This window comes from Chiloscyllium plagiosum, unplaced genomic scaffold (assembly GCF_037043375.1).
Source record: "Chiloscyllium plagiosum isolate Xiang-an unplaced genomic scaffold, Cpla_swu_hap1 HiC_scaffold_5, whole genome shotgun sequence".
Taxonomy (NCBI): Eukaryota; Metazoa; Chordata; class Chondrichthyes; order Orectolobiformes; family Hemiscylliidae; genus Chiloscyllium; species Chiloscyllium plagiosum.
In genome coordinates this window covers 72,375,482-72,398,902 of record NW_028270143.1, presented here as the reverse complement: position 1 = coordinate 72,398,902, position 23,421 = coordinate 72,375,482, and the positions used below count along the sequence as shown (strand labels likewise).

Below are 23,421 nucleotides of genomic sequence, written 5' to 3'. Positions count from 1 at the left end.
TTTTAAATTTTTCCACTCTCACCTTAAATCAATGTCCTCTAGCTTTGGTCTCCCCCACCCCAGGAAATAAAGCTTGTCTATTTACCTTATCCATACTCCTTATGATTTTGTAAATCTCTATTAAGTTCACCCCTCAGCCTCCAACATAGCCCGAGCCTATTCTCCCTGTAGCTCAAACCCCGCAATCTTCCACACATCTTTGTAAATCTTTTCTGAACCCTTTCAAATTTCACAACACACTTCACAACATATATCAGGGAGAACCGAATTGCACACAGCATCCAATAGTGGCCTAACCAATGTCCTGTACAGCCATAACATGACCTCCCAACCCCTACACTGAATGCACTGACCAATAAAGGCATGTATACCAAATGCTTTCTTTTTCTATCCTATCTACCTGCAATTCCATTTTCAAGGAACTATGAACCTGCATTCCAAGATCTCTTTGTTCACCAATGCTCCCCAGGACCTTACCATTAAGTGTTTCAGTCCTGCCCTGATTTGCCTTTCCAAAATGCCTCATATGTATCTAGGTTAATCTCTATCTGCCATTCCTTGGCCCATTGGCCCATCTGATCAAATCCCGTTGTATTCTGAGGTAATTCGAGGTAATGCCCACTACACTTCCAATTTTGGCGTCCTCTGCAAACTTACTAACCATACCTCCTATGTTCGCATCCAAATAATTCATATAAGTGACAAAAAGCAGTGGGCCCAGCACCAATTCTTGTGGCACACTGCTTGTCACAGGTCTCCAGTCTGAAAAGCAACCCTCCACCCTCTGTCTTCTACCTTTGAGCCAGTTCTGTATCCAAATAGTTAGTCCTTCCTCTATTCCATGTGATCTAACCTTGCTAACCAGTCTACCATGAGGAACCTTGTTGAACGCCTTACTGAAATCCATATAGATCACATTGATCGCTTTGCCCACATCAATCCACTTTGTTACTTCTTCAACCATTTCAATCAGGTTAGTGAGATATGATTTCCCACACAAAAAAGCCATGTTGACTATCCCCAATCAGTCCTTGACTTTCCAAATACATGTAAATCCTGTCCCTCAGGATTCCCTCCAGCAATGTGCCCAGCATCAAAGTCAGGCTCAACAGTCTATAGTTCCCTGCCTTTTCCTTATCGCATTTCTCAAATACTGGCAACCTCCAGTCTTCTGGTACCTTGTCTGAGGCTATTAATGATACAAATATCTCAGCAAAAGGCCTAGCAATTACTTCTCCAGCTTCACAAAGAGTTCTCGGGTACACCTGACCAGGTCCTGGGATTTATCCACTTTGATGCATTTTAAGACATGCAGCACCTTCTCCTCTGTAATAGTGAAACTTTTAAAGAGGTTGCTATTTATTTCCCCACATTCTCTATCTTCACATCCTTCTCCACAGTAAACACTGATGCAAAATACTCATTTAGTATCTCCCCCATCTCCTACTGTTCCATACATGGGTGGCCTTGTTTATTTTTAAGGTGCCCTATTCTCTCCCTAATTACCTTTTTGTCCTTAATGTATTTTGAGAAGCTTTTTGGATTCTCCCTATTTGCCAATGTTATCTCATGTACCCTTTTTGGGACATGAGATAATTTTGGCAAATAATGTTAAGGAGAACCCCACTGCTGGTTATATCTGACATACGCCTCTTTCTTATTCTTGACCAAAACCTCAATTTCTCTAGTCATCCAGCATTCCCTACACCTACCAGCCTTGCCCTTTGTATCATCAAAATTAGCCTTCCTCTAATTTAGAACTTTAACTTTTAAGCTTTTCCAACATTATTTTAAAACTAATAGTATGCTCACTGGCCCCAAAATGCTCCCCCACTGACACCTCAGTCACCTGCCCTGCCTTATGTCCAAGAGTAGATCAAGTTTTGTACCTTCTCTGGTTGATACATCCACATATAGAATCAGAAAATTTTCTTGTACACACTTAACAAATTCCTCTCCATCCAAGCCCATAACACTATGGCAGTCCTTATCTATGTTTGAAAAGTTAGAATCCCCCACTATAACTACCCTATTGCTCTACAGATAACTGAGATCTTCTTTCAAATTTATTTCTCAATTTCCTGCTGACTATTGGGGAGTATATAGGACAATCCTGATATGTGATCATCCCTTTCTTATTTCTCAGTTTCACCCAAATAACTTCCCAGGACATACTCCCAGGAATATCCTCCCTAAATACGGCCGTGATGATATCCCTAATCAAAAATATCACTCCCCCTCCTGTTTTGCCCCCCTTTTAATCCTTCCTTTAGCAGCTATACCCTGGAACATTAAGCTGCCAGACCTGTCGGTCCCTGACCTGTCCATCCCTGAATGTAATCGCTATGAAATCCCAGTCCCATGTTTCTAACCAGGCCCTGAGTTTATCTGCCTTCCCTGTTAGGCTTCTTGCATTGAAATAAATACAGTTTAATTAATCAGTATTACCTTGTGGTCTACTTTGTTCCTGTCTGCCCCTGTCGGTTTGACATACTCCTTTTTTTTTCCCAACTGTACCAGTATCAGACTGATCTCTTTCCTCATTATCTCCATGGGTATCCCCCCCATCAACACCCCCCCACCCCCCCCCCCACCCCCCCACTAGTTTAAATGCTTCCAAGCAGCTGTAGCAAATTTCCCCACCAGTATATTAGACCCCTTACAATTCAGGTGCAATCTGTCCTTCTTGTACAGGTCACTTCTACCCCAGAAGACATTCCAATGATCCAAAAATGTGAATGCTTCTCCCCTGCACCAGTTCCTCAGACACACATTCATCTATTCTATCCTCCTATTCCTACCCTCACTAGCTCGTGGCACTGGGAGTAAACATTTGTCAGTGTTACATTCCCCTGAGAGTATATCACCTCCCATATTTTCCAAAACAGCATACTTGTTTGAGACAGGGGTAGACACAGGAGACTCCTGCACTACCTGCCTACCCTCCTACCTCCCCTAGAGGATCCCATATACTTTACAGGATCTTCAATTTATATCCCTCACTGAAATGCCATCCATCGTACCCCTCTTCTGAACCTAGAGCAAAGAACAACCACAATGGTTAACTATCACTTTCAACAACATACTGTACCTTTGATCCATGGTATTCATGTTGAAATGTGTCATTACATTACATTAGCAGCTAAAATATTCCCCAGAATCATTGACTATATTCTAATTTTATTAATCAAATACATTTCAGTACAGATAAAAGCAATGAAGGCTAAATGATCTGTAATAACAAGTGAATGTTTTACCTCTTGTTTCCTATGGTCCAGTACATCATAAGTCTTTGATTTTGTGCTGTTTATAATTGTCTGATAACGCACATATATTTTGTCAAATCCCTCCATTTTAACATGCTGAAGATCTGAAAGGTTCTCCATCGTGTTCATCATGAATGTAATCTTCTCCAGACGTTTGCAAAAAGTATCAAACTTGCCAAATATATAGTTTTCACTAAAAGTAAAACATTTTGTTATGATTTATTTATTATGACAAAAAATTGAAACTAATAAATCCCAGAAAAAACAGGAGAGCCGCTGTTTTATGGTATTTCAATAGACATTGGATACAGTCTCTAGAAAGAGACTTTTCGATAAAGTTGAAGCTCATGCAAGTGATGGCTTACTATTGACCTGCTTGGTAACTTAGCTAAGTGGAAGGAAACTGAGGTAAGGCTAATGGGCACCATAACCTCACTAACTGCTCACTGTGGCCTAGCTGGAATCCCCAGAATATTATGTGCTATATGCCAGGAAAATCTTCTATCAATACACTGATTACACATTATGAGGCAGCAATTCTGTCATTGCACAGCATACTCAAATAATATGCCCCATAAATGTTCAGAAGCAGAATTATTTAACTGGATTATTCAAAGAACTTGAATGTACTTTTCCCACCTTAAGTATAGGGCTATTGCAATATTGCTAAAAAAAATTATCATGCTTTCGCACAGGTGCAAAAGGAAGGATCAAACATATAACTGCCAAAATGTTCTGCAATTACTGCCACAGATGCTTTCTCCAGGGCAAATGTGTATATTTGAAACGAGCAGAAAAATAATGATATTCTTCCCTGCTGACATTAACAATGAAATTAGATGACTGTGCTGGTAGCTGCAATAAAGCCTTCTGTTGGTGAAGGCATTAAGCTCACTAATCAGTATTTGAGCAGACATCCAGGCTGCACTATTCTTTCATACAATTATTGCTCCTCAGATTTTCCTTCAGCAAAAGTTGCTTTTGATAACACAGACATCTTTTTTGGAATACAAGAAACTAGAGGGCAAGAAGAATTTCCAGACAATTCATCATTTGACTTTGCCTGAGATGGTTCACATAGGTTTATCAACACAGCCTGTGAAATGCTGTTTTGATATGTTGGAAGGGAGATCCTTTGACAAATTTGTTGACAAGTGAACCTTTGATTGTGCCTTTAAGGTGCCACTTTGTTCTACCAACAGAAAAATGGTTCTGAGATGTTAAAAGTTAAAGCAGTAAACATAGACTGACATTCACACAATCTGCACACAAGCCCGTGCAGCATCAAGTGACTATACAACATGCAGTTGGATTGTATCCCACTGAGTTCAGTTGTTAAGACCTTGAATGAGGATGGGCAAAGATTTTCAGGGTCTATTTTTTCACTGTTACAAATTCCTTCATAGAGTGAGATTCAGTCACATAATCATCTGTATTTTTGTTACAGACTGAATTAAAATAATTCATTAAGATCTTCAATTATGATCAACCCTCTATTAATTTTAAGGCACAAAACATAAAGCATAATTTCCATGGAATGTAAATTGGCACACGGCAACAGCTTTAGGTCAGCAGAAGTTTGTTTCTCAATAGTTACCACAGATTTCATTAAATGCACATTAATTTGTCAGAAATTCATTACTGTGATGTCAGGTTTTACTGAGACCTAGTTCACTAGTATTGTTTTGGTGACCAGTTCCCTTTGAGAGAAAGTGAGGGCTGCAGATGCTGGAGATCAGAGCTGAAAATGTGTTGCTGGAAAAGTGCAGCAGGTCAGGCAGCATCCAAGGAACAGGAGAATCAACGTTTCGGGCATAAGCCCTTCTTCAGGATTCCTGAAGAAGGGCTTATGCCCGAAACTTCGATTCTCCTGTTCCTTGGATGCTGCCTGACCTGCTGCGCTTTTCCAGCAACACATTTTCAGCTCTGACCAGCTCCCTTGGCAGTGTCCCACCTTCTCCCCTCCATGTCATAAAGGACACTTCTTTAAGATGCTGACACATTTGGAATACTGCAAGCAATTTTGGACCCCATGACTAAGGAATGATGAGCTAGCCTTGGAGCAAGTTTACATGAACGATCCCAGGAATGAAGAGCTTGTCATATGAGGAGCAGTTGTGGACTCTGGGTCTGTATTTGATGGAGTTTAGAAAGACAAGGGGTAATCTGATTGAAACTTACAGAATACTAAAAGGCGTGGTAAAGTGATTGGAACTGGGTTGACCTTGTAAACTGCAAGGTTCTTGATTGGGGTTGTTAAGCTGGGTAACCTAGTTGTTCAGCTGGACCAATCATGAAAGCCTTGGCTGACCAATATAACCAGTATTAGAATATCCTCAGTGGAGGACTGACTCTGAGCTAGCTGGCCAGGGCACTGATAAATAACTAGTGACTTAGTAATGGGACCTGGCTCTGTGTAGTTAGTTTACCTGGATAGAGTGGATGTGGAGAATGTGTTTCCATTAGTAGGAGAGACTAGGACCTGAGGACATGGCCTCATAATGAAGGAATGATCCTTTAGAACTGAGAGCAGGATGAATTTCTTCAGCCGTGGAAGTCATTGCCGAAGAGTGTATTTTATAGAGATAGAAAGGATCTGATTAGTAAGGGGATCAAGGACTATGGGAAGAAGGCAGGAGAATGGGGTTGAGAAACATATCAGCTATGATCAAATAGTGAAGCAGACTCAATGGGCTGAATAGCCTAATTCTGCTCCTATATTGTGTACAGTGAGATTTAGCCAACAACTAGTTCTTGATTGGTTTGTTCATGTTGGATCTTTCTAGCATACCTTATGTAATTTTCTACCTCCTCAATCACTGTAACAATCCATTCAAATCAGTTTCAACAGAATTGCCAACTCCAATGGTAATTATTGGCTGTTGCTCCCTTTGCTGGAGTGAACATGCTTAATTCAAAGAATTCCTTCCTAGATCCCATTTCTTTAAGGATATTCTTTACTCTGATTATCTCTCGTATATACTTCATTTATAACTGGTTGTCTGTTGATTTTGTGTTAAAGTAGAAAAGCTCGACCGTGAAAAGGGAAAAAGGCAAAAGAAAAACAAGTTTGGTGCAATGAGAATTGCTCCTCTTGACAGACTGCGAACACTATGATTTCATTCTAAATGGCAAGGCACCAAGTAAACATTAATTCCAATTCAAAATCATTTAAATGTCTTCATTTTCACACTCAGTATGAATATAGTGGGGAGTCAATGAAATCTGAACTTGTGCCACCTTTGCCCCTTGTCTCCCCAAATCGTAAGAAATCTGCCAACAGAAGTATTAAATATGCAAGAGGAACTGCAGTGAAAACAGTGAAAGAGTGTATCATTGGTAACCACAGGGCAGTTCGCTTCAATTACTGAGGAGAAAAGAGAAAATCTTAAATAAATCCAAGGTTATGGACAACTGAAAGTCAGTAACTGAACACAACAACCGATGCCCCTGCCTCTTCCCCTTTTCTTTACAGAAATTCTCACTTGCTATTGTTCCTATTACCAGGGATTGCAGAACAAATCAGTTACTATGACAGCACAAAGTGGGTAAGCTGTTTTGTATTCACAAAGTCTGAACCAAAATAGTAATTCATCCAAAGGCTGTTTGCTTACAGTTACAGTATCACTAATTTAAGTATGACACTGCTTTCAATTTGGGCAACTAAATGGTATATGTAATAATGTAGCAAGAATACTTTGATCAGTTTGAAAAGTTTTTTTTAAGTGGGGAGAACACAAGTGTTTCAGGGGAATATTAGTTTATTGCTGATGCACAGTTTCCAACTTTGGCTTCCTGGCATTTCTTTCATTTTTGGATACTAAGCAGAAAGATTCTCATTTAATTTTCTGAAACTGGCCTATTTTTTGACTCTTTAGAATTTATTTTATACAGCGAGAGCAGGAACAGTAGCAGGAATGGGTGAGTCATTTGGTTCTGTTGCTTGTGGATGGTAAGAACATGGTGGATTTTCTGGCTGATGAATTCATGAGGTCAAACTTCAAACTGCTGAAAATTAAATGGAAATAGACATCTACCCATGCACCAATTTTAATTTAAACTCAAATGCTCCATGAAATCCCTGCAGTACAAATACAACAAATCAGAGGAACGAGCCAATAGTTTTCCCTGCTCATTGCCATTTCTACAAATTGAGCATCAAAATGCATAAATGCAAAATACATTCTGAACATGTTCTATCTAAAACTTTTTTTGTGTCTATTGAAACCAAATGTATATCTTGTTTCTCATTGTTACTAATTTTAAAAGTATACATCATCGAAATTAACTTAATAATGTTCAACATTTACTCTTACTAAAAGCAGAGAATAATGCAGGAATTTCACCTACAGGTTTAAGAACAGAGGCAACTCAATATATGATTTCACACTCTCTGCCGGTGTGCCAGTTTGTTGGCTTCATCTTAACCTCCCAAGCCATTTTCTAGAGACCAGGGCATGGGCAGAAAGGCTACATGTCCACAAGCAGCAGATAACTCATTATATAATACAGTAATTATAAAGTCAAAAATTATAGCCCAATTAGAATTTTCCAATTGTTCTCCAAGATGCTAAGATGTCAGAGACATAGCAGCTTTCTCAGGAATGGCCACTGAGCAGCAGAACAAGAAATTAGTATCCTCTGCTTACATTAATATTCCCTCCTTCACCCCTCCAACCCAGTGAACAACCTGGCTAAAACTGGTCAATGGCCACTGAGGATTTTCAGGAAGCCATAACTGTCTATTATTTTGAATATATCAGAAGTATTGAGAAGGTATTCTGACGTGGAGACAGGTACTGGATTTAATCTCAATGACAGGGTTCAGATCAAAAACACAAAGACCAATGCGTGATATTTATTTTAAATTTATTTATTTATTTTAAACATCCTTTGTACTGTTCTCTTTGGAAGTAATATCTCACTTTGCTTTCTTCCTACTGACAGAATTTTCAACGAAATAGATATGACTGGCCTATTGACTAGATGTTGTGTTTGAATGTATGTGAAAACTCCAATATTATGTCATGGACAGGGTGATATCGTGCTTAATGCCTGAACTGCTGAATGCTTGCCTAAAGATAACACTGAATACACTTTAATGAAACTTCGAGATTAAGGGTTGAAGAAATGAAGCAAGATCGATAACAATCTCCACTACAGCAATGCTCACCTATTTGTTATGCACCACCTTCATCTCTTCCTGACCTCATTACATTGACAAACCCCCTTCTAAATGTGTACCTATGAAATGTCTATTTCTTTTGATTTGCAGGACAGGGCTTATAATGGTCCTGCAGCATCCTTCTTTCTCTTGGGTCTTTGGCTTGGCTTTAAACTAAAAATTGACACAGGCAGGCCATATTGTTATGTATGTTGCATTACTGGATGTATTCAGTTTTGCAGAGCAAATGGTGCTTGGCTTTACAGTGTGACACAAATACTGCCTTCAGTATGCTAAAGGGAAAATGATTGCTGCAGTAGGGACTTGCATATGATCACATAAACCATTCTACACATGAACCACTCTCTATGTAAAACAATTGCCTCTCATGTCTTTTTTATATCTCTCTTCTCTCACCTTAAAAATGTGCCCCCAGACTTCAATTCCCCTATCCTAGGGAAAAGAAAACTACCACTAAATGTATCTAACCTCTTATTATTTTATAAACTTCTATCAGGTCGCCTCTCGGCCTCCTACACTCGAGTGAAAAAAGTCCCAGCCTATCCAGCGTTTCTTTATAAATCAAACTTTTCATACCCGGTAACATCCTGGTAAATCTCTTGTGAACCTCCTCCAGCTTGATCATGCCTTTCCTCTAACTGGGTGAGTAGAACTAACACAATATCCCAGAAGAGGCCTCACCAATGTCCTATACAACTTCAACCTGACTTCCCAATGTTAATCCAACAATTGACAATGAACATATTAGACTCTTAATTCCAGATTTTTACTGGATTCAAATTCTACCATCTATCATGATGGGATTGGAATCTAGGTCCCCATAATATTACCCGGGTCTCTGGATTAATGGCTAGCAATGATACCACCAGGTCATCGTAATCCCCTTCCACATTTTAATAAGATCATCCCTCATTCTACCAAACTCTAATGGGTATTTATGCAACCTGTACAACCTGTTCAACCTTCTTCAAAAAGGAGTGACTCAAGTGAACTTACTCTGAAGTGTTCGTAAAGTTTTTTTTCAAATAAGGAGACCAAAACCAGATAGAGTATTCCTGAAGTGGTCCACTGAGGCACTGTATAGCTGCAGTAAACTTTGTGTTTATTTTTATTCCATTTCCCTTTCAATAACTATCAGCATTCTGTTTGTTTTCTTTTGAAATCACTCGTTGTACCTGAATATTGATTCAGGACACCACTGGCTTCTGCAATCTCTTTTCACTTAAATATTATCTTAAATTTCTCTTCTTCCTGCCAAAGTGATCAAGTTTGCATTTTCCCAGAATATACTCCATCCGCCAAATTTTTGCCCATTCACTTAATTTGTCCACACCCATTTGCAAACTATCCTTTTGACAACTTGCTTTCCTTTCTATTTTGGTGCTATTGGCAAGACTGGAGTCATAGAGTCTAAGTGTTGCACAGCACAGAGGTCATCCATGTTGATCTGATATCATAAATTAATCAAGTCCCAATTGCCTGCATTTGGCCTAAATTGCTCTCAACTCTTCCCTTCATGTATTCATCCAGATGCCTTTTAAATGTCATAATTGTACCAGTCTCCACCACTACCTCTGGCATCTCATTCCGTACAAACACATTCTGCGTGAAAAAGTTGCCCCTTAGGTCCCTTTCATATCTTTCCCATCTCACCTTAAACCTATGCCCTCTAATTTTAGACTCTCCTGCCCTGGGAAAAAGACCTTGTCTATTCACCCTCTCCATGCTTCTCATGATTTTATAAACCTCTAGATGGTCACACCTCAGCCTCCAACACTCCAGGGAAAATAGCCCCAGTCTATTCAGCTTCTCCATATAGCCAAACCGTCCAATCCCTGCAACATTCTAGAATATCTTTTCTGAACCCTTTCAAGTTTCACAACATCAGTATAGCAGGGAGACCAGAATTGAACGGTATTCCAAAAGTGTCCTAAGCAATGTTCTGTACAGCCACAACATGATCTCCTATATTCAATACACTGACCAATAAAGGCAGGCATCCCAAATGCCTTCTTCACTAGCCTGTCTACCTGTGATTCCACTTTCAATGAACTATGAACCTGCACTCCAGGGTCTCTTCATTCAGCAACATTCCCAGGGCTTTCCCATTAAGTGTTTCAGTCTTGCCTTGATTTGCCTTTCCAAAATGCAGGATCTCACATTTATCTAAATGAAACTCCCATCTACCACTCTTTGGCCCATTGGCCTTATAATCAAATTCCCATTGTACTCTGAGGTAATCTCCTTCACTGTCCAGTAAACCACCAATTTTAGTGTCATCTGCAAATTTACTAACCACACCTCCTATATTCACATCCAAGTCATTTATCCAAATAATGAAAAGCAATGGACACAGTATCGATCCTTGTAGCACATTGCTGGTCACAGGCTTCCAGTCCGAAAAACAACCCTCCATTACTACCCTCTGTCTCTTACCTTCAAGCCAATTTTGAATCCAACTGTCTAGCTCTCCCTGGATTCCACGTGATCTAACCTCGCTAACCAGTCTACCATCTTGTTGAACTCCTTACTGAAGTCCATACAAAGAATGCCCACCATCTGTCTTCATCGGTGTTTATCATAACTTCTTCAAAAGACCCAATCAAGTTAGTGAGACATGATCTCCCATGCACAAATCCATGGTGACTATCTTTAATCAATCTTTGCCTTTCCAAACACATGGAAATCCTTTTCATTAGAAACCCCTCCAAAAATGTACCCATTAAAGTCAAGGTCAATAGTCTGCAGTTACCTGGCTTTTCCTTAACACCTTTCTTAAATAATGCCACCACATTATCCACCTTCCAATGTTCCGGCACCTCATGTGTGGCTATCAATGATACAAATATCTCAGCAAGGCACCCAGCAGTCACTTCCCTAGTTTCCCACAAAGTTCTGAGATTCACCTGATCAGGTCCCAGGAATTTATCCGCCTTTATGTGTTTTAAGATATCCAACATTTCATCCTCTGCAATATGGACACTTTTCAAGATATCACTATTTATTTCTCCAAGTTCTCTAGCTTCCATATCCTTCTCCACAGTAAACTACTGACTCAAAATGCTCATTTAGTATTTCACCCATCGCCTGTGTTTCCACACAGAAGTCTTATTAATCTTTAAGGGACCCTAGTCTTTCCCTAGTTACTCATTTGCCCTTTAATGTATTTGTAGAATCTCTTTAGATTCTCCTTAACACTATTTGCCAAAGCTATCTCATGTCCTCTTTTTGCCCTCCTGATTTATCTCGAGTATACTCCGAGGGATTCACTTGATTCCAGCTGCCCATACCTGACATATTCCTCCGTTTTCTTGACCAGAGCTCAATTTCTCCAGTCATTCAGCATTCCCTATACCTACCAGCCTTGCCCTACATACTAACAGGAATATACTATCCCTAAACTCTCATTATCTCATTTTTAAAGGCCTCCCACTTTCCACCCATCCTTCAACCTGCAAGTAGCCTCTCCCAATCAATCTTTGAAAGTTCTTGCCTAATACTGTCAAAATTGGCTTTACTCCAATTTAGAACATTAACTTTTAGATCAGGTCTAATATTTTACATAACTATTTTAAACCAGTAGAATTTAGATCACTGTCCCCAAAGTGATCCCCCACTGACACCTCAGTCATTTGCCCTGCCTTATTTCCCAAGAGAAGGTCAAATTTTGCTCCTTCTCTGTTGGTACATCCACATATTGAATAAGACTATTTTCTTGTACATATAACAAATTCTTCCTTCTTCATCCAAGCTCTTAACACTATGGCAGTCCCAGGCTATGTTTGGAAAGTTAAAATCCCATACCATTACAACTATCTGGGATCTCCTTACAAATTTGCTTCTCAATTTCTCACTGACCATTGAGGAGGGCCTACAGTACAATGCTAATGGGTACTTTTTTTTGGGAGGCAATACACCATTCTGCTGTCTCTCTGTCGGCCACAGAAATGCCAATCATAAATTCAGTCCCTTATCATGATAACAGATCAGAACGTTTAATTAATTATGAATTTTTGGATTTTTGGACAAGATTATGGTTCAGTGGTTAGCACTGCTGTCTCACAGTTCCAGAGACCCGGGTTCGATTTCAGCCACGAGTGACTGTCTGTGTGAAATTTGCACAACCTCCCCGTGTCAGCGTGGGTTTCTTCTAAGTGCACCGGTTTCCTCACACAATCCAAACATGTGCAGGTTAGATGAATTGGCCACGGTAAATTGTCCATTGTGTTCAGGTATGTGTAGGTTAGGTGCATTAATCAGGGGTAAATTTAGAGTAATAGGTTGGGGGTTTGGGTGCGATGCTCTTCAGAGGGTCAGTGTGGACTTGTTGAGCCAAAGGGCCTGTTTCCACATTGTAGGGATTCTATGATTCTATAAGACTGCAAGCCAAGCCTGACTTATGATGTAACTTCTAAGCTTGGAATGCACTGACTATTAAAGTATTTCCTGTGTGAACGCCTAGAATATTGCACCTTGTAGGGTGCGCAGGAAGCTTCAGAATTTGACTTAAAAAGGTCAAAGTGCAAGGAAATCTAATTATCTCCTCACAACAGGAACACAATTCCTATGGGTTATATGCTAGACTCTGCATGAGTTGAAAAGCATTTTGTACTTTATCCTTCCAGAAACATACAGAGCAGGAATTAAAAACCAGCTGTGCAGTATTTGAATTTCCAAATGGCATTTAATAATGCACATATAAAAAAAGAGCATGATGTAACTAATGGAATGCCATAGGGTTCAGTCTTGGCCCCACCTATTTACAATCTGTAGTAATGAATTGAATGCAAGGATAGAAGGCCAAATTTTGAGATGACACAAAAGTAAGTGGAAAACTAGGATGAAATTAAGAAATAAGGAATTTACAAATGTATATGGATAAATTAGGTGAACAGAACAAGATTTAGTAGATGGAGTTTTATGTGGATAAGTGTGACATTATCTATTTTGGTCAGAGGAATAGAAAGGTAAATATAGAGAGAAACTTCAGAGAGCTCCAGTGCAGAGGAATTTGGTTGTCCTCATTGTTGTGGAAAAATCATCACAAATTACTTTTAATTCAGTTCACAAACAATCAAGCACTGAAACAGTGAATTGCAGGTAGCAACCAAAATAAAACCCTTCAAGTAAACAAGTTAAACTTCACCACTCAGTCTGGCTATTACCCAGTTAATGATGGATTCTGGCCAGGATTTTGACAACAGTGTCTTTCTCTGGACACATTCAGGGTTCAATTCTTGTGCAGTATCGGTCTTTGAATTTTTGCCATTGACTTGTGCGAGTATTAGATTCTTGTACAATTTTGTCTCTTCAAAGTTTGTGGTGTGACATTTTTGATGATTTAATAGATTGTTTCATCACCCATTGATGACACTTCTGTAGAATTCAACACTGTAGCTTGCCTTCTTATCAGAAGTATCTCCCCTGTTCCTTGTTATATTCAGGGTTAGCTGTCTTTTTAAAACACAGCTTTTCTGTAACTAACCCCATTATATCAAATATTACTTCTGCTCGCAGACTTAATTTCCCACTTGTTATGAGGCAAAAGATGATCAAGTAGTTGTTATCTCTTCTCTCCCAGGAAACAGCTTGTTTATGTTGCTTTGCTCCTTGTCTCCTTCATCTCAAGAAACAATTTGTTCCAGAAAGAGTTATTGCTGATTCTTCAATCCATGAAGTTATTAAAGTTATGAAGTTTATAAGCGAAGAGGGTTATCTCAGATTACAACAGGATCTGGACCAGATGGGCCAATGGGCTGAGAAGTGGCAGATGGAGTTTAATTCAGATAAATGCGAGGTGCTGCATTTTGGGAAAGCAAATCTTAGCAGGACTTATACACTTAACGAAAAGGTCCTAGGGAGTGTTGCTGAACAAAGAGACCTTGGAGTGCAGGTTCATAGCTCCTTGAAAGTGGAGTCGCAGGCAGATAGGATAGTGAAGAGTATTGGTCAGAGTATTGAGTATAGGAGTTGGGAGGTCACGTTGTGGCTGTACAGGACATTGGTTAGGCTACTGTTGGAATATTGTGTGCAATTCTGGTCTCCTTCCTATCGGAAAGATGTTGTGAAACTTGAAAGGGTTCAGAAAAGATGTTGCCAGGGTTGGAGAATTTGAGCTATAGACAGAGGCTGAACAGGCTGGAGCTGTTTTCCCTGGAGCGTCAGAGGCTGAGGGGTGACCTTATAGAGGTTTAAAAAATTATGAGGGGCATGGATAGGATAAATAGACAAAGTATTTTCCCTGGGATCGGGGAGTGCAGAACTAGAGGGCATAGGTTCAGGGTGAGAGGGGAAATATATAAAAGAGACCTAAGGGGCAACCTTTTCACGCAGAGGGTGGTACGTGTATGGAATGAGCTGCCAGAGGATGTGGTGGAAGCTGGTACCATTGCAACATTTAAGAGGCATTTGGATGGGTATATGAATAGGAAGGGTTTGGAGGGATGTGGGCCGGGTGCTGGCAGGTGGGACTAGATTGGTTTCGGATATCTGGTCGGCATGGACAGGTTGGACGGAAAGGTCTGTTTCCATGCTGTACATCTCTATGACTCTATGACATAATTTATGAATTGCAGAGAACTAGAACGCAGGTACAGCATGTAATAAGAAAGGCAAATGGAATTTGGCATTTATTGCTACTGGAATAGAATATAAAACTAAGGAACAGTTTCTACACTCTATAGGGCATTAATGAGACTAATTAGTCCTTGAGGAGGGATGAAGTTGTAAAGGAGGTATTTCAGAGGAGGTTCACTAGATTGATTCCAGAGATGAGGGTTTGTCTTATGAAGAGAACCTGAGTAGTTTAGGCCTATACTCTCTGGAGTTTACAAGAATAAGAGGAGATCTAATTGAAGCATATAAAATACAAAGGGAGGGTTGGCAAAGTAGACATTGAGAGAATGTTTTGTCATGTTGGTCAGTGTAGAATGAGAAACCATATATTTAGGATAAGGGGCAGCAGATTTAAAACAGATTTGAGAATAAATTACCTCTCTCAAAGGGTTGTGAATCTATGGAATTCACTACCCCAGAGTGAGGTGGATGCCAGTACATTGAATAAATTTAAGGAAGAGACAGACAGATCTTTACTGAGTAAAAGGAAGAAGGGCTATGGAGAGTAGGCAGGAAAATGGTGTTGAGGCTGAAATGAGATAACTTACGATCTTAAATGGCAGAGCAGGCTTGAGGGGTCAAATTTTCTACTCTCAAATGTAGTTCTTATGTAACTGCAATACCTGCTGTGGATATCCTAGTGGGCTAAGGTGCATGCTAAGAGAGTCACAACTAAGAAAATCTCTAGTCATCCCTGCACTCCAAGTAAAAAGAAGTAAAGACACAATTAATTGACACATATTTTAGACATTAGTTATTTTACAAACCATCACAATAATCCCAGAATCTAATAAATTTTGGAAATTTATAACCAATGCATTAACTATCTCTATTTTCATTTTAAGATCCTAAGGTGGAGAACATTGTTTCCTCAGGCTATATCAGCCTTTATGTCTAGTAGACCTTTTCCAATTCTTTTTCTCTGGTGATGGTGATTGATTTATGTTGCTTCCTTCCTTTCACCTTTTGATTTTCAAATATTTTTGGAAAGTTTTCTAAAGAAAATGGGACGAGTTTAGTTTGGGAAATTTGGTCAGCATGGACGAGTTGGACCGAAGGGTCTGTTTCCATGCTACATGGCTCTATGACTGTATCTCCTAAGTACAACAGACACAAAATACTTCCTGAATGTCTCCACCATTGTTTTCCATAATTAACTCCCCAGATGCAGTCCCTAGAGGTTAAACATTGGCTCAAGTTACTCTTTTCATATTTAAATAATTATAGAAACTATTATTGCATGCTTTTATATTATTTGATATTCTTTCATACTCTACTTTCTATTTTATTTTTTCGTTCTGTGCTGGTTCTTATGATTTGACCAATATTCCGACAAGCCAGTTATTTTTCTAATTCCTTAATTTCCTATTGAGCTCAATGCATCCTCCTCCAAAAGTCTGTCTTTCTCACATGATAATCCATGCTGGGAGTTATTAAATATCTCCTTAAAAGTTTGCCACAGCATCTCTACTGTCCAACCTTTCAATTTAATTTCCCAGAGTGTAGTGCTGAAAATGCACAACCAGTCAGGCAGCATTCGAGGAGCAGGAGAACCGACATTTCGGGCATAAGCCCTTCATCAGGAACGAGGCTTGTGGGTTGGGGCTGAGAGATAAATGGAAAGGGGTAGGGTTTGGGGGAAGGTAGCTGATAAAGCTTCCCAATTTCCTCTCCACCCACATTATCCCAGTCCCAAGCTTCCAACACGACACCGCCCACTGGACATATCCATCAGTCCCCCCGACCTATCATCTTCTCCTTCACCTTCATCCACCCCATCACTTTCTCAGCTACCTTCCCCCAAATTCCCACCCCCTCTCATTTATCTCTCAGCCCCAACCCACAAGCCTCATTCCTGATGAAGGGTTTTTACTCAAAACATTGATTTCCCTGCTCCTCAAATGCTGCCTGACCTGTTGTGCTTTTCCAGCACTACACCCTTGACTCTGTTCTCCAGCATCTGCAATCCTCGCTTTCTCCAACCTAATTTTCCAGTTTAGTTTAGCTAGTTCTGCCTCCATGCCCATATAATTAGTCATCTTTATTCAGGTTTTAAAAACTTTTCCCCTTAAAACTGAGCGTGAGATTCTATCGTGTTATGATTACTGTTAACTAGAGGCTCCTTTGCTGTGAGGTCGTTGATTGATTCTGTCTCATTGCTTATTACCAGGTTGAACCTGGAATATACTGTTCTAGGAAAAAGTACCAAATACACTCTATGAACTCATTTGCCAGGGTACCTCTGCCAATTTGGTTCACCCAATTTACAAGCAGATCAAAGTCACCCATTATTACTACAGCACCACACTTATCATATTTATTTCTCCCATTATACCCTGAGGAAATCAGGGCGGCACGGTGGCACAGCAGTTAGCACAGCAGTTAGCACTCACAGTGCCAGAGATCCGAATTCAATTCCCACCTCAGGCAACTGTCTGTGTGGAGTTTGCACATTCTCCCCGTGTCTGCATGGGTTTCCTCCGGGTGCTCCGATTTCCTCCCACAGTCCAAAAATGTGCAGGTCAGGTAAATTGGCCATGCCAAGTTACCTGTAGTGTTAGGTGAAGGGGTAAATGTAGTGTGGGTGGGTGGGCTACTCTTCGGAGGATCGGTGTGGACTTGTTGGGCCGAAGGGCCTGTTTCCACACTGTAAGTAATCTAAACAAATGGCATTGAGTTAGATGATCAGTCATGATCTAGAAGTTTAGACCAGGCTTAAAGGCCTGAATGGCATAGATCATACATTGTTATGAATATTGCATATGTTCAGGGTCTTTAATATGAACATATGGAATAGGAGCAGATGTATAGCATTAAGCCCATCAAGTCTGGTCCACCAATCAATTATGTGATGACTGCTTTGTTGGCGTGTTGAATTCCAAATTCCCATCTTCCTATGCTAACCCTCAATTCCCTGAACTAACAAGAATCTGTTCACTTCTGCCTTAACAATAATGAATGATCCTGCCTCCACCACATTCTGAGGTATAGAGTTACAAAATCTGTAATACCATCTTTTTGAGTCATAGAGGTCTACAGCATGGTAACAGGCTCTTCAGCCCAACTGTCTTGTTACCATTTTTATAATCTCTGACCTTATCTGCTGGTGTACTCTTCAGTTTACACTCTCTGTTTTCACATTCTTATCATTACCTAAACAACTATCTGGCTGCTTTACCTCAATATTTCCCTTTGATTTGGTTCCACAGAGATCAGTGTTGGGACTGCAACTATTTACAATATATATTAAAGACTTGGAGGAGGAAATTAATGTACTGTAGACATTAAATTTGCAGACATCACAAAAAATAGGTGGAAAGGCAGGTTCCAAGAGGATACAGACTGTTTACAGAGAGACGTTAGACAAGTGGGTAAACAGTTGGGAGAAAGTGGTGTATGGGCAGCATGGTGGCTCAATGGTTAGCACTGCTGCCTCACAGTGTCAGGGACCTGGGTTTGATACCAGCCTTGAGCGACTGTGTGGAGTTTGCATATTCTCCCCGTGTCTGCGTTGGTTTCCTCCACGTGCTCCAGTTTCCTCCCACAATCCAAAGATGTGCAGGTTAGGTGAATTGGCCATGCTAAAATGCCCAGCTTTGACAAAGGGTCAGTTAGACTCAAAACATCAGCTCTTTTCTCTTCTTACAGATGCTGCCAGACATGCTGAGAGTTTCTAGCATTTTCTCTTTTGGTTTCAGATTCTAGCATCCGCAGTAATTTGCCTTTATGCTAAAATGCACATTTGTTAGGTGCATTATTCACAGGGAAATGGGTCTGTGTGGGTTACTCTTCAGACGATCTCGGTGTGGACTTGTTGGGCCAAATGGCCAGTTTCCACACTGTAGTTAATCTAATCTAATCTCCTCTAGCCTGATCCCTTCCCTTGCCATTTGCTTTAAATCCCTCTCTGCAACCTTAGTTATATAACAAGTCAGGGCACTATCAGAGGAAACCCATATCAACAAGACAGCTTCCTCATTCAGCAGTCAAGATTAGAGTGGTGCTGGAAAAGCACAGCAGGTCAGGCAGCATCCGAGGACCAGGAAAATCGACGTTTCGGGCAAAAGCCCTTCATCAGGAATGAGTGTCTGAGCCCCATGAATCAAAATGCATTTATCTCACACCAGTCTTTGAGCCACACATTCATCGCTCTAATCTTGTTTATCCTTGAATTATTATATCCTTCAAATGTTGCAAAATATCACATGGCTAATGAGTTACTGTTGAAATATAATCACTTGTATTTTGCCCACAATAAAGACTCAATAAAGTTTAATCAGTAATCAGTTAATCTACTTTTCTCTAGGTGTTGTGAGAGAGAAAGAGAGATGGATATTTTTATGGCACATGTAAAACTTCTTACATTTCTTTGAATAATATCATACATTTTTCAAATCCATTAGAATCAGAGAAACAGACTTTGATTTCACATTTCATGTCATTTTTGACAGTAATAACTCCCTAAATGTTAAACTGAAATGTCAGCTTATGTAATATGCTCAAAAACTAGTGGACTGAAGTTACAAATGTTAACCTCAGTCTATTGCAAACTGGGCTAAGTTGACACAATGGCCATCATTTTATTGCTCTTTTGGGGGACCTCAAGATGGGAGTTGGGGTCATAAGATTGGGTGGGTTGGTGCCTATTCTGGCATCATCATACTAGATTCAGATTTTACTAGCAGCAGATGGCAAATCAAGTGTGAACCACACATGATTTATGGGGAACAGCAATTGAAAGCTGGTTAAGTGTGAACTGACCTGGAATCTTCCTTCCGCCTTACCACCAAGTGTGTTTCCCTGATGCCTTCCATAAGGCCTAGTTCGTTGATCATGTCTACATCCCTTGAATGATTTTTTTTAAAAAGACTGCTGGCTGAATGTCTTTATAGGAAAACTGGAGGAGCTGTTCCACTAAATCTACAACACTGGCATACACCCAACAATGTGGAAAATTGCCCAGGTATGTCCTGTATACAAAAAACAGGACAAATCCAAACCAGCCAATTATCATCTCATCAGTCCACTCTCGATCATTGTAAGGTGATGGAAGGTGCCATCAACAGTGCTATCAAGCAGTACCTGCTCAGCAATAACTGCTCAGTGATACCCAGTTTGGCTTCTGCCAGGGCCACTCAGCTCCTGACCTCATTATAGCCTTGATTCAAACATGGACAAAAGAGCTGAATTTCAGAGGTGAGGTGAGAGTGGCTTCCCTAGACATCAAGACTGTATTTGATTGAGTGCGACATCAAGGTATCCTAGCAAAACTGGAATCAATGGGAATCAGAGAGAAAACTCTCCACTCCATACCTGGCAAAAAGAAAAACATGGTTGTGATTGGTGGAGATTAGTCATCTCATCTCTGCAGGAGTCGACCAAGGTAGTGTTCTAGGCCCAAACTACGTTCAGCTGTTTCACCTTCTCTCCATCATAAGAAATGGGGATTTTTGCTGATGATTGAACTATGTTCAGCACCACTTGTGACTCGTCAGATACTGAAGCAGTCCATGTCCAAATAAAGCAAGATCTGGACAATATCCAAGCTTGGGCTGATAAGTGGCAACAACATTCATGCCACACAAATGCCAGACAATTACCATCTCCAAGAAGAAATGATCTAACCATTAATCTTTGACAGTCAAAGGCATTGTCACAACTGAATTCCCCATTATTAACATTCTGAGGGTTACCATTAACTAGAAACAGAAATTGACTACCCATTTTAAGACAGAGGCCAAAAGAGCATTTCAGAGGCTCTGAATCTTGCAGGTACCTCACCACCTGACTCCCCACTGCCTGTCTATTATCTACAAGGCACAGCTCAGGAATGTGATGGAATACTCCCCACTAGCCTGGATGAGTACAGCTCCAGAAATGCTCAAGAACACCTTCTAGGACAAAGCAGCTCACTTGATTGGCATCACATCCACAAGTATCCACTTGCTCCACCACTAACGCTCAGTAGCAGGAGAGTATACCATCTACACAATGTACTGCAGAAATTCACCAAAGATCCTCAGACAGATCTTCCAAACCCAGAACAACAACCATTTTGAAGGACCAGCACAGAAGAGATATGGGAAAGCCACAAACTGCAAGTTTCCCTCCAAGTTATTCATCATCTTGTTTTGAAAATATATCACAATCGTTCAGTGTTCTTGGGCCAACACTGTGCACATGGACTGCAGCAACTCAAGAATACAGCTCAGCACCACAATCTCAAGAGCAACTAGGGATATGAAATTAATGCTGGCCCAGCCTGCAATGTCCACCTTCCATAAGAATGTCTGAAGCAGGTCTACAAAATAGAGTTGACATCACCTGTTTCATGCAAATTCCAGGCCATTGGTTGTAATTCATCATAGCTCTAAGAATGAACTGTGAGTAAACCAGTGTGTCCCTGCAGGTGTGCCATAATGAGGAGAAGTAGCTCTTATTTAATGATATTCTAAAAGATCTGTCAAAAATATTTAAAATAAAATTTGAGATGGCTTTTTTGCAACAGGCTATTTTCATTTTTATGCATTCTATGACACCATAGTTTCAATTACATTCTTCATGTAAATTGCAGTAACGAAACGAAAACTGTAAAATCAAGTAGTATGAAACTAAAAGAAGCAAAATCACATCTTTGAGGAGAAAGGAAAATTAATGTTTTCAGTCCGATGGAACCTTCTTCTCAAAAATCTTCACTTGCTGTGTCTCTGATATGATATGCTGTTGCCACATGAATGCTGACAACTACTTCAACTATAAACAATAGGATGACACCCAATATTGAAGTACTTTACTTGCTATTTGTCTGAAATTATATATAAAGATGTTGGTCATCAAAGTTTAGCACTTGATTTTAAGCTTTTAAATTTAATTGGCGCCTCTTTTATGTTTAGCAAGGATTCCTTTTGTACACTTGTATCATTTTTCATAAATGTTCATGCTTCACCTGAAAACCTAGAGGCTGGATTTTCCAAAATTCTTACAAGAAGAATTATTGCTTATGTTTAAAGTGATTTTGAAAAGTCCTTGATAAATCACTTACATTAGCACTACAACCGATTCCTTTGTTGTAACCATTTTGTGCCAAATTAAATGTTAAAACAACATGCTTCTTATTCAAAAGGATATATGAACACATCACAATATCTAAACTGAACTTTATGCATATTCATGTGCTAAGTGCCCCCCCTTCAGGTAAAACTGTGAATTCTCAATGCAACATTTTCCAAGGGAAAATAATCAGGGTCTAGGGAATTACACAATAGAAAGTATCAGACACAAATCAATGTCTTCAATAGTGATACATGTGGTATTCAAATTAAAACATTCATTAAACTGGTTACTAAATATCATTTTTTTGTTACCAGTATATTCATTGATTTCTACTTAACATTTCGGAGACGTTTTAGCTTGACAAACCACACTAGGAATGCATAAGCATGTGTTCTGTTCTCCAGAAGTGATAAACAAGAATTGTTAATATTATTTTATGTTCTGTTTAACTAAGTACAATTTGCTAAGTACATTCTGTATTTACAAAGAAAACTCTGAAGTCCAGTCATCTAAATTTTCAAAGAGGTTCAGTTAGTATCAGGACTGAGACTTGTTTCCTCCAATTTAATCACTCAATTGTTAACACATATATTGTTCCAGTATTGTGTTTTCCTTAAGAATATTTTCTAAATCAATCAAGGTTTTGAGCTTTAAAATAATGCATCACATTTAAGCATGTGTGGCTAAAGGCAGAACTATGTATATATCAGACATTCTGCAGGGGCCATTGGATCTAAAATGTTGAATCTGTTTTCTCTCCACAGATGCTGCCAGATCTGCTGAGTTTCTCCAGCAATTTCTGCTTTTGCTTCAGATTTCCAGCACCAGCAGCTCTTTTTTTAAAATTATTTGTTCATGGGATGTTTGCATTGCTGGCTGGGCAGTGATTATTTCCTATCCCTAGTTACCCGTACCTTATTTATCTCATTGACAACAATGGGCTGTACAGTTCAGTAAGTTAATTTATCATTTATCATCCAGTAACTGTACACCTCATTTACCATTCCTCTCTGCACCCCCACTACACCATTTCATCTCCGTTATGAGCCCACTCTTTAACTGTACACAAATATTCACAATCCCTAGGTCTCACTAACCAAAGCCAAGCTTCAACCCCCAAATCTTATCCATCAAGATTATCAACTTCTAAAGGATTGAACATGATCCCTTTTTCTCCACTCCTCATTTGATCCTTTATCTAGCTGAAATTTACATTCATGTCTTTTAGCAAATTTTGTTTACTGAAGCCGCTGTAAAGCACCTTGTGATGTTTAACTAAGTTAGAGGTGCCGTATGAAAACG

The 23,421-nt window shown here is 39.7% G+C and overlaps 1 protein-coding gene across 1 annotated transcript in view; it reads right to left on the bottom strand.

Moving 5' to 3' along the window:
• The window catches only part of LOC122549951 (dynein axonemal heavy chain 5), a 366,961-nt gene that overhangs the window by 285,669 nt on the left and 57,871 nt on the right, over positions 1–23,421 (bottom strand). Inside the window, exon 14 of the mRNA XM_043690232.2 lies at positions 3,258–3,459. Within this exon, the coding sequence (XP_043546167.2) occupies positions 3,258–3,459 (202 nt within the window). The remainder of the gene's footprint in view (positions 1–3,257; positions 3,460–23,421) is intronic.